This window comes from Apteryx mantelli, chromosome 2 (assembly GCF_036417845.1).
Source record: "Apteryx mantelli isolate bAptMan1 chromosome 2, bAptMan1.hap1, whole genome shotgun sequence".
Lineage (NCBI taxonomy): Eukaryota > Metazoa > Chordata > Aves > Apterygiformes > Apterygidae > Apteryx > Apteryx mantelli.
The window spans coordinates 130,642,555-130,659,295 of NC_089979.1; the positions used below are offsets into that span (position 1 = coordinate 130,642,555).

At 40.7% G+C, this 16,741-nt stretch overlaps 1 protein-coding gene across 1 annotated transcript in view; it reads right to left on the minus strand.

Moving 5' to 3' along the window:
* Positions 1 to 4,003: 4,003 nt before the first annotated feature.
* Positions 4,004 to 16,741, minus strand: part of CHN2 (chimerin 2) — a 168,681-nt gene continuing 155,943 nt past the window's right edge. Inside the window, exons 11-13 of the mRNA XM_067291561.1 lie at positions 11,320 to 11,457; positions 9,301 to 9,406; positions 4,004 to 5,859 (exon numbers count right to left, since the gene is read on the minus strand). Of these exons, the coding sequence (XP_067147662.1) occupies positions 5,688 to 5,859; positions 9,301 to 9,406; positions 11,320 to 11,457 (416 nt within the window). The 3' untranslated portion in view covers positions 4,004 to 5,687. The remainder of the gene's footprint in view (positions 5,860 to 9,300; positions 9,407 to 11,319; positions 11,458 to 16,741) is intronic.

Here is a 16,741-nt window from a genome sequence, read left to right on the forward strand (position 1 = left end):
AAGATCTATAGTTCCAAACCCTAAAGCTAATCCTAACCATCATTCTAACCCTCATCTTAGCAATAACAAATGGCTCATACCTTTGAGAAAAGAGGGAATACTTTGACCACCCTCTCAGCTCCAGCCTTCTTCCCACATCATCAGGCCCTGAAAAACCCTGCAATAATGCAACTTCCCAGCTTCCAGTAATAAGGCTGGTTCCTGACACATTAGATTTCCAAGCATTATTGTAAAATGAACCCTGACAGCATCTCTGCTTATAACCAGCTGCTCATCTCTATGGTAGATTACAAAGCACTGGCCCCACTTGACACGAACTTTCTTCCTAACTGCAGTCCTTACAACATCCAGCAATAAACCAGGTCCTTCAGGCTTTGGACTCCCAAATACTGGTTCTCAGTGTAACATCAGCATAATTATAACCAAAGACCATGCCTTCAAGTGGAAGAGAATATTAGGTGTGGCCCCCTAGTAAGGCTCATAGACTTCCTATACCTGCAGGCCCTAGAGCATTCAGCAACTATCAGCTTAGTTCTTCAAAGTTCAGATTTCATAATCTTAACCATAATCTTTACTCAAGGAATTCATCTCTACAGCTTAAAGAGCATAAGATGCATTGACTCCCTCCCTCTTCTTATCTCAATGGGCCCTGTAGTCTCTTCATTACCTTTAGTTAGCTGTAGGGGATATAGCAATATAATTCTGCTTTGATGATCCAGTTTGATGGCATTCTTCCCGGTATATATAAGTGTTTGTGAATTACCTTTCTAGTCAGAGTTTTCATCAATTCCTGTTTATCAGCAGTGGGGTCTGTGGGCAGCAGGATCTTCTTTCTCCCTTTTCTGCAGACCTTGAGTCTGCACTTGTCAATGAAGAATTAAGAAAGAGGCCAGATGGGCACCTACTGCATGTGCCTACTGTACAGGGTGGGAGAGTATGGCATCCAGGGAAAATGCCTTAGCCACTCCAGCTGCTGCCACTTTGGGGAATTTGAACAGCTTGAGAAATGCCCACTTGAGAATGCACTTCTGTGAGGCCTTTCTCCCATCCCCACCTCCTCTTCTGCTCCTTTTCTGACAGCAGGGCGGCACCTCCATCCTGCCTGGCTCTGCTGCCAGCTCCAGCCATTAGCAGAACCAGGGGAGCAGGTGGCTTTTCCCCTATTGGTAAGGTGTGGGCTGGGTCTGGGGGGATGTGATATTGGCAGCAGCTAGCAGGTACACCAGCAGTGGTTGTTGGCTCTCTTCATCTTGCAATAGGAGAGAGGGGGAGAGAGCAGCAGCCTCACTGGGTTAGGAGAATGCTCTCCCTCCAGACGTGTGAGTCTAGGTAGGGCCCTGTGCAAACACAGCTGGTCATCTCAGTGCCTCGTTTGTACAGAACTACATTGTGCCGTGTTTGAGCTTATTGTAAAAGGAAAGACACAATCGCTTCACGTGCTCTGCAAACCCTTCTCTGTACCTACATTCCCTTTCACCTCTTCATGCAACGTGACTTTAAGCCTCCTTTTAGCCCAGATGTTTATTACCACAGGCACTCCCAGAGTCTCTCTGGAGGTCTTAGTAAGACCAGAGTTCTGCCCAATACTATACCCATGATCCCTCTTCCCTTCTCTATCCTAAATTTGGCAGTGATGCACAGCTTGGGTCTTTCCTCAGGCACCTTGTTTCAGAAGAGATCCTAAACCTGATAAAGATTCTTTCCCAGAGCTTCAGGTAAAGTTCCTCTGCAGATCTGTCTCCATTAATCTCAAGTGATGTGGGAGCTCAGAGACTATTGAATGTATAGGAAACTGTTCTCTTTACCTCTTGCTTAGCACTAAAATGAATGTGGTACCAATTCAACCAATTTTGTGCTCTGTTACACCAGTCCTGTAGCTTAAACTGACGTCAGAGAAATCACTCACAGAGAAGTGGAGAAAAGAGCAAGGCTGCCTCCTCTGCAATCATTTTTAAAAAGTTTTCCCAAGGAAACAAATTATATGCACTTATACTCTTTTTCTGTTTTCCTTCTGCAAATTCTTCTCTTTACCCAGTAACTTTTGAATCTTTTGTCAAATTTCAATGATATTTGACAGCGGGAGAGAGATAATTAAGTTTCACGACAACTGGTGTCTTGGTAGAGGAGCCTCAAGTCAATGTCCCAGTTGAGGAAAGCCTTCAACAATTCCTTGTTCAGTTTTGCCTACCAGCTGCCTCTTCAGTACACACATACTTTGGAGCCAGACACAGCATATGCCGTCTCTTTTCCAGCTTGGTATTTACAGGATATGTGGCAGGGGGGCTAAGGAGGGGCCTAGAGGAACTGAGATAAGGAGAACTGAATACTGTGGGCATGAAAGAGACAACACAGCTAGGATTTGCCGTGTGTGGGATACAGTCTGTAGAAAACCAAACTATACTGTTTTTCATGGAACATTTTTTTTCATATAGTTTCATATGGTTGTTACATACAGTTCAAATTATTTAAATCTGCCAGCAATAAGCCTCACAAAGACTACAGGTAAAGAAGGGATTTCAGCTGTTTCATGACACTCATAAAAGTTATTACCTTACAAATCATTATCTTATGTAATGTTTTACTAAGCATGGCTAAGACATTTTTGCTTTATGATAGGGAAGTCCTATGACCCTGGTAGCTCCAAGGACCAGCTGTAACGGGGTACAGAATAGCACCTGCATACCAGAAGATGGGGCTAGCTGAATGGCAGATGTGAAGCATGGGTGGATGCCTGCAGTTCAGTACTACTGCTGAGTCTGCAGCAGACCAGGAAAGGCCTTCTCAAGTACCTGGAGAGGAACAAGGTTCATGCCTCATATTCAGCTGCAGTCAAATGGGCTCAAGCACAGTCAAGTGCAGAGTTTTCACCTGCTTCCAGTGTCACTTCAGGTGCAATGACCTATAGGGGAAGTTATATGAGCTATAGCAGAACCTCAGGGAGCATCTTTCAAATGAATCCTACTCTCTAGCAGTGCATGGAGAGAGATAAGACATAGTATTCCGCTGAATGCTTTGAAGGAAGGAGAAGGAGCTGGTGTAATGCAGTCAGACACATTTTCCTGTGTACTGGTTTGTAGGCTTGCATTTAAGATATATATGCTTTGCCTTTTATATTGGCAGATAGTCTGTTTTACCCACAGAGCTCCACAATCTGATCTCAGAGTTGCTGCTCATACCCAGGTGCAGCTGTGACAGCTACAGTAAGTCTGTCACTGGAGATGAAGTGCGTGCAGCACAAGGCAGTGCTAATGAGCTATGGAGGGGATTAGACCCTTTTACTTCCACAGTAAGTATGCCCACTCTCTACTGGTTACCTGAGACAAATACTGACAATTCATTTGATATTTGTGTTCTAAGATGCAGAATCATGCTCTTTTCTCTGTCAAACAAATTAGAAATTTCCTCCTTCCAAAGACACTTTATATGGATATTTCTGAACATACTATTTTGTACAGTCATTGAACCCTCAGGATGGGACATGTGTTAAAGGCTCCAGACTGTGAGATATGTCAAAGGTGCCAGTTTGCTAATGGTACAGGGAAAGGGAGAAACAGAAGCGCAATGGCATAGACTTACTTGTCTTTCTGCAAAATCAAAAATGGTACTCAAATACAGTTCCTGCCTTAAAAACCAACAAATTACTGAGCTGACTGGAAAAAATGAAGAAAATCATTGTCAGTCAAATGTCTGCATTCAAGGAAGTGTGAAATTGCTATGATAACATCATGTCTTCAAAAGTACAGAATTCATTGGATTGATGTTTTGATTCTTTGCTTGCTTGCAATTTTACACAGAGGTGGTTCAGAGTGATCTCAGTAAAGAAATGTGCTTATAGACTTGGTTGTGGTAGTATGAACATCTAAGCACCATTTTGAAACTGCTGACATTCAGAAAAACTATTTTAAGTTTTCCAAGTAAGAAACTTTCCAGCAATGTCAGGACAGTAGTTAGCAATTGATTTTCTTTTGGCAGTTTGCCATGTGGTCAAAGTGACAGACACCAGAACTCTTTAACACATTTAATGGGATTTTCCTTCCATTTACACTATCAAAAATTACAAAGCATATTTCACTTCACAAAATAAAACCATTTCCAGATCATTTTTATGACAGTATTAAGTAGTACATAACCTACAACAAATAGTCCTGTACAATTCAGGAGGATCTATAGAAGTATTGGGTACTCAGACTATTTAGCATTTGCTCTGCAATCTGGGTTAATCTATCTAGCCCTTAGTTATTTCTCTAGAAGACAACAAATTTACAGTAATACCCTCCACCTCCCTTCATTATCATAGTTACACGTATTTTTCAATTTGAATAGAAACAAGTGCTCCCTGAAATAATTCAGGAAACTGCATCACTAAGTTACCAAGCATATGATTCAAATGATCAAGATGAGGGATTATTATCTTTTTTGTATTGAAAATTGAGTTTGGTAGTAAAGTATGCTGATTTGCTATGCTTGCAGAAACATCTCATGCTGAGAAACAGTTTTAACACTAGGAATAAGTTGCAGTTAGACTATGAACTCTGTAGGTCAATGTTTGTGAGGGGAGAAACATATTAAAATTTGGTAATAATTAAATTTATCAACTCCCACATTTCTTACACATTCTTGTTTTTTTAAAACAAACCATCAGGAAACACATTCAAGAGAAATACCTACATTTTCAGCAGATTTACTGTACGTTTATAAATACAGAAACATGACAAAACATAGCTTGATTTTTACAGAAAAACCAAATCCTTCATAATTAACCCAAAAAAGTGCTAACTTTTCAACAAGGCCAGAAAATATCCAGTGTCCCAGCATCACTTAACTTACATATTACTGTAATCCAAGAAAAATCTGGCATGTGAAACTGATACTTCCACCAGGATTTTTGAAAATTCTCAATACCATATTTGACATGGGAGTAAAAAAAAAGAAGAAAAAAGAGAAAATACTATATGTTTTTAGAAATACCAAATGGCTAAAAGTGTACTATACAATCTTAGAATGCCAGTGCCTAATACAAAGAAAGAAACCTAAAGAAAGTTGGAATACACATAAGAAAAGAATTCTCCTTTAAAACATTTGCAATGAAAGAGGTATGTCAGGATAATACTGCATTAATGGTAATTGTTTTCAATATATCATAGCAAAAATGCAGGAGAGAATTATGTGGAAAATAATCAATGCACCGCATTGGTTTATAGTTCGCTAAAATAAAATGCCATTCTTTCAGCTAGGTAAAGTAAAAATATCTTTATAATATAGGTTCTGTTTCACAATTGACATATATAATTATGTCTTATGGAGAGGGAAAATGTATAGCTGTATACAAGTAACACTGATTAAGTACCTTTTTGCTTCTCTAGCCATATTAAAATATGTTTTGTATTTCTTAATAAGTTAACAATAAAATTGTTTGCAACTTCTCAAAACAAATATACATCTGAGGCAAGGCAAAAGATACAAGGTAAGAGGATTTTTTCTGACCTTTTTTTCCCTTCTACAAAGAGGCATATGTCTATGAGACATAGGCTTTCCCTAAGCATTTTGGCATCTATCTGCAACTTTGCAGAAACTGAAGTGCAGCCAAGGAACTTTTCCTTTATTTTTTAAAAATTGCAAAGAAATGTATTTTTCCTTCAAACTACTTGTTTCAAAATAAATGGCTATGAAGATATGTCTCTGTCTGTCTAAAAGAGAACATCTTCATTTTCTATTAAAATTTGCACAATTAACTTCTGGTACCGCATGTCATTCAGAGTAGCAAGGGTACTGTCCTCTGGAGGTCTCATTAAAGTAGGCCCAAACACTATTCCCAGGTTTTCAGCATTCATAAAATTCTCCTTTTCATGCAAAGTAACCCTAAAATAGAAAGAAAAAAAAAAAGTAAGTAGCTGTTTACTTACCATAAGAAAAGAACATATTGTATCTTTATTCTGTGGCCCTGCTCCATAACAAATATTGCTAGATAATGGCATTTTCAGTAACAATTTTTACTTACACTCAACATAGTAACTATTTCCACAGCAAGCACAATGCAGTTATGGTGGGGCTGTATATTCCAGTGCCTTTGAACACCCCTCCTGCAACTCTTAAGTGATTTGGCCATGTGGCTCACATTTAAGGTATCAGAATTAGAGGCAATTGCTTTTTTGCATGATCACAGTTTACATTATGATGTATGGAACATTCCCCTACCCTGCAGTCAGACTGCTACAAATGCCATCTATCCTTGACAGAGAACAGAGGTACTTCTAGGAAGGAGCCCAGGCTGTTTTTTCCCCTGACATAGGTCTTGTCATGTAAATACAAGGATAGATGGGCTACAAGGCTGCAGCAAACACAGACTGCCAGGGATTGTCCAAGCTGCAGAGAAGTGGGCCCTTAGGCCTACTGGAAAATGCAAGGTGTGCTCGAGGGTTTGGTCCACATAGGACAGCTTCATCACATTGATGTTGTCCCAGCAGTCCTTTGGCATTTGAGTTCAGTCTTAAGAGTGTTTTTGTACTGTAGTACAGAGACACAGCCACAATCACTTAGTAGGTCATGGTCCCCCATGGACCAGACACTTGCTGTTACTAAGTAGAGCACGGTGAAGTTTGATATCTCCTCCCAGCACAGCTCCTCTGCCAGGGTGGAGCACATCTGGCACTGGAGCCAGCTCTCATGGCAATAGCTAAGATTGCCTCTGGCCATAGCAATTCCCAATTGGACAGCAGTAGGCAGTGGATTTCCTCATGCCATCAGGGGAACACAAATAGACTGAAACTGAATGAGGTAATCTGGTCTTCCTGTGTTTGCAAGGTCCAAGTAAGACTAGGTTTTGCCTCTACTGTTAGCTCTCTTCAAAGAGTGGCTCTATTCTAGGAGAAGCACAGAAAAACACAGTTCTTGCTTGCTTTCAGGAGGACAGAAATCTGCTAATGCCCCCCCTCCCCACTTTCCAGCACATGCACGCTAGCTGGTGCTTTGCAGGGAGAAAAGGCAAATCTGGGCTCTGCCTAGCCCCTGCCACTACCGTGCAAGTAGATGAATAACTTCTCTGCTTTCCTCCTGTGTCTGCGTGCAGCAGCATGCAGCTATGCAATGACACATGTGTCTTACTAGCACGTACTTCACCACATAGGAGACTACTCTTTCTATTATATTTCCTCCAATTTTGAGTAAAAAGTTGTCAGAAAGAATGTTCCTATTTGACTGAAGAAAACTGCTCTGCAAGTTAAACAGCAAACAGTTAATTAACTGACTGACAAGCACATTTTTTATTGCTGATACTATCCTCTGCCAGATTTTCTTGACTAGGCTAGGCTATTCTTTCAATAGAGGAGGAAGAAGGGCAATAAACAGATTCAGGAAAGGAAGTTCTAATGTTTCAAAAGCAATACAAAACTTATTGTTCTTTGATTGAGCTGGATTTAGTGTTCTTCCGCCTGATAAAGAAATATGAAGTGCATATGACAAGAACTCAGTGCAGTTTCTTTTCTATTGAAACACAATACTAGCATAGAGCTGTGATCCTGCAATCTTTACACAAACAGATTCCTTGACATCAGTGCATGTTTTGTTTGCACAGGATCTATGGGGTTGGAGTTGGGACTCTGTGTTTAAACTACAGAACAGCATGTTCTCAACCTAAAGGAACTTTCTCTCTCTCATTCTGATCTCTCTGGCAGAGTGTCTGTAGGACCTGACAGGCACTTGATGCTGAAAACTATAATTTGGAAAAGGAAAGGAAGTCCATTGCTTGACTTGCAGGTACTTGAGACAGAAAGATTAATCAGCTGTTTGGATTTTTTTGTCTCATCAGCAGTTCAGCTCAACGGCTGAGCTGCCTGTACTGCGGTTCATGAAAAAGAAAGAAGGCGAGTAAATTCTTAGCTTTAGAAATTTGCTCTCAGGACATGAAAGTACTGATCCTGTATGTGGGTCCCTGACTCGTCCAAAGTCTGCACAGGTCTTCCTAAAAGCTGATGTGGTACATCTGGAATTGTCCAGGCATGTGTGCTGAAAGGGGTGGGTGCTTACACATCTCATTTCTGCAGAGTCCAAAGAAGCTCCTGCATGCCCAGGTAATGTCTCATCAAAAGAAAAAATTACTCAGGGTAATGACCTGAGCCAATTCAAAATGGGAAGTCTCTGCATAATGAGAACCTGATTAAGCATGAAGTGCATTTCACAGAAGCTCTCTAATGCAGTTTTATGTGAGTTGAAGTCCTTTTTTTTCAGGTCAGTATTAATAATGAAGATCTGTCTCAAGAACAGAAAACACCCCATTTGCAGCCAAGTAGTTACAAGTAGTGGTACAGCCAAGAAGGATGATCAAAGATTTGCTGTGACAAAGGCAAACAGTTTTGTTTCTGCCTTACCCCCTTTTTTGTTGTTTCCAAGTATCCCACAAACTTTAATGAGAGAAAAGGCACATCCCTCAGGCAATATATGCTTAAATGAAGAGCTGCTTTAAAATGACAGTGTTAGTCTTTACTCAGCTTCAATATTCAAAAACTTACAAGCAAGACTTTATGAGGCATCTAGGTGCCCAAAATAGCAAAGTAGCATTAGCATGATTTTGAAAAACATTTTAGCTTGAAATTGGTGGGTGAGGCATCTTATCCCTCCTTGGTACACTTCATAATTTGCCTTGGTATCTAGCTAAAAGCTTTGAAAATATGGCACTAAATTCCCAAGTCACTTTCAAAATGGAATTTAAGCACTTCTGCAAATTTTATATTCCTTATGACCAAAGAAGTTTTGGAAAGTGAGTAAGGCAGAGTGTGTTTAAAACTGAAAGAAATATGAAATAACTGTTAAGTGTGCCTGTATAGCTACTTACTAGTAGTATAAAAATAGGCCCTGCTTGATTCTTGGCTTAACTGTGATGTGAGCAAAAAACTAGTAAGAGGCAGTTCTTTCCTTTTAGGGTTATAGTTCAGGAGGACAAATCAGGAGGTAAGGGGAGTCAGAAGCAAAGCATGATCAAATGACTTGCCACAGCACATCTAGCACATCTCTAAAGTAACTATCATTCTGGTATTTTTCAGATATTATCTACCTCAGAGAGATGTGACAAATCTGAATTAACTCTTCAAAGACTTGCAGTGATTTGCTGACAGAAGGAGCTATGTTATATATGTGCACAGTTTATATGCATTTACACAAACACAGCTTGTCTGTTTATTTGTAACATAATTGCTTTAGTGGCAGTGCCCTAACGGAGGCTTTATTGGTACTTTCTGCAACATCTCTCTTTCAAGGCAGAAAACTTGTAAACTCTCCAAGTATTATCCTGCATGCCAATTAACTCACTTTTTGAGATGAATCATTAGGTATCTAAGTGTCTCATAGTGAGCAGCAGGGAGTAACATCAACACTTCATGGACTGCTTCTAGTCGTTCATCAGGATTGGAGATTTCTATAAGACAACAAACAACTAATGTTAATTTGGCTTTCCATTTGTAAACAGGCAATAAATTCAGGAAGCTAAGTTATTATTATGGAGTCATTTACAAGCCGTTGACTGTGCTTGTAGGGCTAAATATCAAACTCATAAATAGGGAGCTTATCAGCAACCTTCGCAGCCTCAAAAAATGATCTTACAAAGAATCAGCAACAAAGACCACCCCATAGTCTACCAATATGGTCTGCATATCTATCTACAGGTCAGTGTATCTACAGTAGCTGAGCTTCATAATTGCTTCATAATACTCTGTCTGGAACTGATTCTTTAAAAACTTAGATAAGATTACCTATCATAGCCTTCAAAAGGAGATGGGAATGTGGACATATGCTTCAGAGACTCTGCTTGAATATACTGAGCTATGCTAAAGTTTTGCTAGAGACACTGAAATGATGTAACATTACATAAGCAAAGAAAGATGTCTGAACATATTTAAATACACAGGTATCAGTGATCTGAGATCATTGATGCTCATTTAAGACTGTTTGTCAGTCTCTCTGAAAATTTGAGCAGGATTTACATGTATTTTACATGAAAAATATAGATTCCTAGGCTGTGAGCTGAGTCAGAGTTGTATCTGTTGCATGACTTTTCATAAAAAAGGCACCAAGTGTTTGAATTAGAAGATTAAAAATCTTTATGTTCTGCTTTTAAAGGTTGGTAGATTGACATGATAGGAATTGCTTTCTCTAAGCTTGCTATTTGTAAGACTAGTGACAAGCAAGAACAATTTCTCTGCCACAAGAGGAACATGGGAGTGCAAGAGAGAGGCATCTGTGCTTGCCAGGGGAGTGCGAGGTGGGGTAAGCCAGAAGGGAAGGTGAGCCAGCATAGTCACACACAACACTGCTCCTGTTGACTACTGATGTGCCGTATGCCATTTCAAAAGCTCTAAGGACACTTTTTAAAGAAGAAAGCATGCTACTTCTTAGAGATCTCAGATCTTTGAAATCTTTGCTGATCATTTTGATGCAATTCTATCTGCTGAGTTTTCATTAGTGACTATCATACTGTGGAAAGCTGTGCCCTGGAGAGTAGAATCTGAGGTAAATCTTATCTCTCACTCTCTGCCAGCATCATGTTAGAACCAGAGCAATGAATGCTGCTGCCCTCTTCCCTCCCTGACAGTGTGCACCCATCGCCTGCTGGCTCTGTGGGGGGTCAGTGCATGCTGCTTCCTATCTGAACATGGGTTAGATGCTGTAGGATCTAGTGAATGGGGGATGCACCCGAACTGTGGGGCAGGTGTGCTTTGTGGGGTGCCTCATGGCTCTGATCCGTGCCTGACTGAAGATGGGGACCTGCTGGAGAACAGTGCAGCTCTAGTGCCCAGGCTATGGGAGGTGGAGGGAAGGTTGCACACCAGTGGGGAAACGGGAAGCACTCGCAAGGCCCAAGTGCTGACAGAGCTCACTGATCGTGCAGGCTCGTACGTCCCCGGCAGCCAGCACTGCAGCGGTCATGCCAGCCCTGGCACCCTCCCAGTGCCACGTTCAGTCCTTGCAATGGCATTAGACATTCTGCCTCTTTGTGTAGAATTTGGGTAGGTCAGAACAAAAGAGCAAACACTTCCGTTTAAAGACCGAGCCCAGGGCAAGGTGTAGCTTCACTGGCTGATATCGAAATCACACTTTCTGAAACTAGTGAGTTATTTTTATGCTATACATTTATTTGTATCTTTTTACCTGTAGGTTGTCCCTGCTGCATCAACAGTCAGGCAAGTTTCACGTGAGAGAAGTACAGGGCAGAGAAGTAATGAACAGAACAACGTCCTTGTTTCCAGTTTGTTGGCTTTTTCTTTAATGTAAGCATCTTTATAGATGGGAAATATAATTAAAGAGCAGTGCAAATTGCTATGCAATACTTACTTGCTGCCTCTATGAACTTGGAATAGGTGTCATAGGTGATCACAGGAATCGGTAAGTCTCTGAAGTATAGCTTCAGTGCTCCAGCAATAATGTTTATGTCTGGATAGATACTGGCAGAAATATCAGCCTTGTCACCATCTAGAAGAGGAGAAAGAAATCGTTTTGAAAACAGTCTAATTCTGACTGATGCAAGGCTAGGCTTCTAATTCAGATTTACTGTGTCCAGTCTGACATGAAAAAAACAAACTGAAAGCATTTAGAAAGCTTAAGGGATAATATATTGCTGAAAACTCTTCAGTATATGAATGAGGAATGGTAATTTCCTTATCATTTAGTAAATAATTTATTTGCTCACATCTTTTGGATAAGCTGGTGATTACATCAACAAGATCTACAGTGCGCCATCTCACATACGATGAATTAGTGTTGAATGCAGAAGTCATGTTGAATAATATATTTGTTGAATTTGGCCCATTTATTAGATGTTGAAAATAAACTATTAATACCTTGCTTTGATGTTGTATTTTTTATCCACAGATCTCACGATGCAAAGGAATATGAATCACTGTTTTTATTTTGATTTGGGAAGCAGAGGCACAGAGAAATAACACTACTTTCCAACATCCCTCAGGAGACCAGAAGCAAAATTCAGAGTAGACACCAGCTCTTATAAGTCCTGCACCAATCTCTTCATGGTGATTAGTCCCAAGGCCTTTTTATTATTTGGATGTTCCTCTAATGTCTTCCTATTTTAATTACTTGTTTACAGTAAAGATTTGAATTTAAACAGAAGTGCTATGGCATTTAGCTACACAAATTATTCTGAAATGTGGATCATAATTTCAGTTAAATGAATATGGATAGCTGCAATGGATGAATGGCCAAATAAATTAATTATGCAACCAAAATGACATATATTTTGTTTGCCATATATTGTAATACAGTAAGTTAAAACTCCTTTACAGAGCATTTTAAATCAATCACATGAGTCTGAAATTTACAATTGATGTTAATAAGTCCCTGGCTTTAAAGAAGTGAAATTACAATAACTACCAGCAAGACTGAATTAAAATGATTTTTCAAGTTTAAATGACTATTTCCATTCTATTCTATCTTGTACCTTGATAGGCACATTTTTTTCTCCAGTCTGAGAAACTCTGCTGTCCTCCCCTGCTCTAAGGCAGAGTGCCTGTCCCCTCTCTGGGGCTGCCCCTTTACAATCTGCCATTAGAAAGACAAGGTAAGGGCACTGGTCAAGCAGGGCCTGGGGCTGCTTGGCTTTAATTCCCAGCTTTTCCTCAGACTTCTTTGAGACCAATTATACTCTTTAGCTCCCATTCCTCACTTGTAAAGTGAAGATAACAGAACTCCCCTCACAGTAGGCAGTGAAGATAAAGACATAAAGAACTCCGGACAATGTGATAATTGGGCCATGCAAGGTTAGGCTTACTTGAGTGATGGACATGAGTTTGCTTGTATGTGCCAGGAGGTACAAGCATGAACTTGGCCTGCTACCACTGAGGCGCCGACATGCTGTAAATCCACTGCTTTGCTTGTCTCACAATAACTAGTGCTTGTAGACAAGCCCTGATATAGACAGATGAGTGGGTGTGCTTGATGCACTGCTTCCAAGATGGTGATAAAGGCTTTCACAGCAGAGTAGAACAGTTTATATTGATTGTAGACATTTTATACAAACCTATGGCATTAATCTTGAAGGGATATGTCCTGTCCAATGTACACACATAATTCTCATTAAGACTAATAGTGCTACATGTTCTCATCAAAAGGAGATTATGTGCTTAAGTGTTTAAAACAAGCAGCCTTTCTTGATGCAGCTGAGCAGTTTGAATACATCCATCAGCATTGAATTTAATACAGCATCAGTAACCCCTAGGAGAATGTTTACACTGTTCCAATCTTTTGTTTAATCCACACGTTCCAGGCTCGGTAGCATGAGTGGTGTTATAAAGCGTTGTGTAGAGAGCTCTATTTAATTGATGGACACTGTGCACTCAAAATGCTCCACTGAAAACAGATACCTTCAAGGAGACAGCAGCTGCATCAGAACAGATATAGTAAAGGAGAAGGTTGCATCTATTATCCAGGTCACCAGTACACTAAATGGAAGTGTTATTTATTTAGTACTTTTACAAAGCAGCACAGCACGCTTCCTTAAAGGGGCACTTCAGCTACAGGAAATGTACTTCAAACATACCTCTTTTTTATCTGTTTGCTTACTGCAGGAAAAACACATTAATTCCTGAGTCAAAGATTTTTCTCTTCACTTCAGAGACAAATATAGATCCACTGGAAACACACTGACAATTTTTTTACAGTGAGCACAATGATACGTCTGTTACAGTATTTCTATACTTCTGCAGTAGGTATGTAGGGGAAGGGGGGGAGTTCCTTTCCACTGGTAGATTTTGGATTGTCTTTTTTTTCTTTGAATTTTAGCCACTGAAGGCCCTTTGGCAGGCTACACTTATTTCTTGTCCTCCCCAAATTCCTGGATTTGTATTTTGTTCAAACACACTTAAAATTCAGAGCACTAAGAAGGAAAAACTAATTAATTGCAGGCAAAGTCACGATGTATTTTACATCTGCACTAACACACTGTATGAACTACATATATTTTATATGGTATTCCCACAACTATCTTTTTAACTCTTCAGTACAATAACTTTCCACAGATTGTATTTAGCACTTTCAATATTAATGCAGTGGCTATGTGTTAATGCAATCTTTCTTATACTAGGGTACAAACATTTAGTTCATTTAAGCTTTATTAACTTAATTCTCCCCCCCTAAACCTGTCATTCCTCTTTTCCTGTTACTTTGACTCTCTCAACATATTTTATTGCGTTATGTTGAAGTATGGATATCTCAAGTCAAGGAAAGTCTAATTTCTGTTCTGTAAAGGTTTCACCTGACTTTGGAAGCCAGGTAAATAGATAAAGAGTTTAGACAAGGAAATGGAGTAAGTATTGTGTTCTTAAAACCTCAGCTATGTCCTCTGAATACTGAATTACACTTAAGTTACTTGTTCCTTAATGCTCTGTTTTTATTGCACAACTTTCCTCAAGCTAATGTGCTTCTTTGTAGTTTTTCTTGGTTTTGGAATTGAACAAGTTTCCAGGTACACTGGCACAAGAGTGCGAGTCTGAGTTAGGATGCCTCTAAGTACTCATATGTAATATCTAACAGCACAATATTTTTAGCAAGTGTATAGTACCAGCCAGCCATTGAACAACAAGGGGAAGGGCAGCAGGCGTTTATGACAGTGGCAGCTCTGTGGATAACCTGCACAATAAGCGTTGCATCGCTGTCAGAAGGCCACAGCTCAACAATGCTCACAGAGAGCAACTGTTGTTCTACAGCACCAACATTCACAAGATTAAATAAATCCACATTATTCCTCTCATTCTCATTATAAAAATCACTAAAATGGAACATTGTCAGTGTGTCAGAGAGCCCAACTCTCATTTACAGTAGGGCCATTTACACCCTGTTGGCTTTGGAAGGGAGCCTTCCTTTAAACAAGATGAGGGCCAACTTCTCCCAGTTTTAAAAGTAAGTGTCACAGCTTTATTGGACCAAAACAACGTACCATAGGATACCATTCTTGTCCTGAGATGTTAACTTTCCAACCTGTTTGCTCCTCTGTTCTCATTCTAATTCTTGGAAGGCACAAGAGAGTGTCCCTGCAACAGAGCCAGGACGACGAGTCCCGGGCAGGCTGACTTCTGTGCATTGTCCCCCTTCAGCTGCAAATGAAATCAGGCGGAGGGGTAGCGCGCGGCCGTCAGCCCCGGGCACCTGGTCTCTGCATTACGCTGCCTCTGTCTCCCGCGGCTTGATGAAGAGGTTGTGAAACTGGAAAGCCTTCCAGTGTTATTTGAAGTATGTGTCCTATGTATTAAAATGGAGGGACTCCTTGCTTATTTTCAAAACCATCTATTAAGAGCTGTATTTCCAGAGATGTGAAAACATACTAGTACTGTAGCCAGGTGCACTGGGACTGACTTAGAAGTAAAACCAGCAAGTACTTCACCACTACAGGCACCATGCCACAAAATCCTCTTTGTAAACTGCTCAACCTCCATTTTAAAACTATTTTTTTTTCCCTACTCTGATTAGAAGGTTGTTTCAGAATGCTGTTATTCAAATGGTTAGAAAATGGTCTTTACATTGTCCAACTAAATTTATCTGTGGCCAGGGTATATCCTCTGCTATTGTGATAAGATTATCCGTTAGATTAAACAGTTCCCTTCTCTGGGTCCGTACCCCAACTCTCCACCTTTGCTTTGACGGCTAAATATTCCAAGCTCTTTTAAAACACATTTACCTTCTGCTATACAGCACGCTCCAGAGATGTCTGAGACAGTGGCATGACCACAGATAAGGTTGTTTCTGTTGCAAGACCTGTTAAATGGAATTTTCCATTTCATATTTCAGGCACAATCTTTTTCTTACAGAAAATCTTCATTTTTGCCAAACATACATTAATCTCCTGTAGTGAATGTGGAAGCAACAGGTCTGGAAAACGCTCACGAATTTCACCTTCTGGGCAGAGAAGGCAACTGGAGCAAAAAGCTTGCGGGCGTTGCTGGAGGGCAGACGGTCACGGCCGGCCGCCTGCTCCCAGCTCTGCTGCCGAGGCTGGGGCTGCGGGCTGCACCCGTCCTTGGGACCTTGCCTTCCTCGCCCCTGTGGTTCCGGGGTGAAGCAGGGGTAGCGCAGAGGAGGCAGCGTCCCAGCTGCGGGGCTGGCGAGCAGAAGGCAGCCCGGGGTCTCTGCCTTGCAAACCAGGATCCGGCGGGCGAGCAAGCCCGGAGCTGTCAGGTGGGAAGCGTCCTGCCAATTCACCGCTCTGCCAGCTGACCACCACCTCCTCGTCATGCAGCCCCCAAGTCAGAACAAAAAAAAAATCCATCTTGGTTTTCTTTAAATCCCTTCCTGCAAAAAATACTGGTCTGCATTTTCCATCTCAGGATGGGGAGAAAACGTTTTTGAAACGGGAAAGCACAGCTCACAGCTTTTGGGCTCAGCAACAGTCTGGCCACACGTTCTTAGAACAGGTTTTCATTCACTCTTCCAGGGCTTTTAGCATTATTCATGGCAACGGTTTTTCTTTCCTTTCACATCCCTTTGCCCTCATGGGATTGTCCAAGAAAATGAAGATACAGCTTTTTATTAATTTACGCCCAGTAATGAACTTATCCCCATAGCCAGTGTATACCTGGGTATACAAATGCAGTTCTTGCTTTCTCTGCTTCCATGTTTATCCACACTTTTTTCCCTTTGGAAATCCAGTACTGTCAGTGACTTTATTCTTCCTCTTACAAGATACTGCTTTCTTTGCCAGTAAACTACACGTTCTTCCTCGCTGTGGGTCTCATTCAAGTGTTTATTGCCA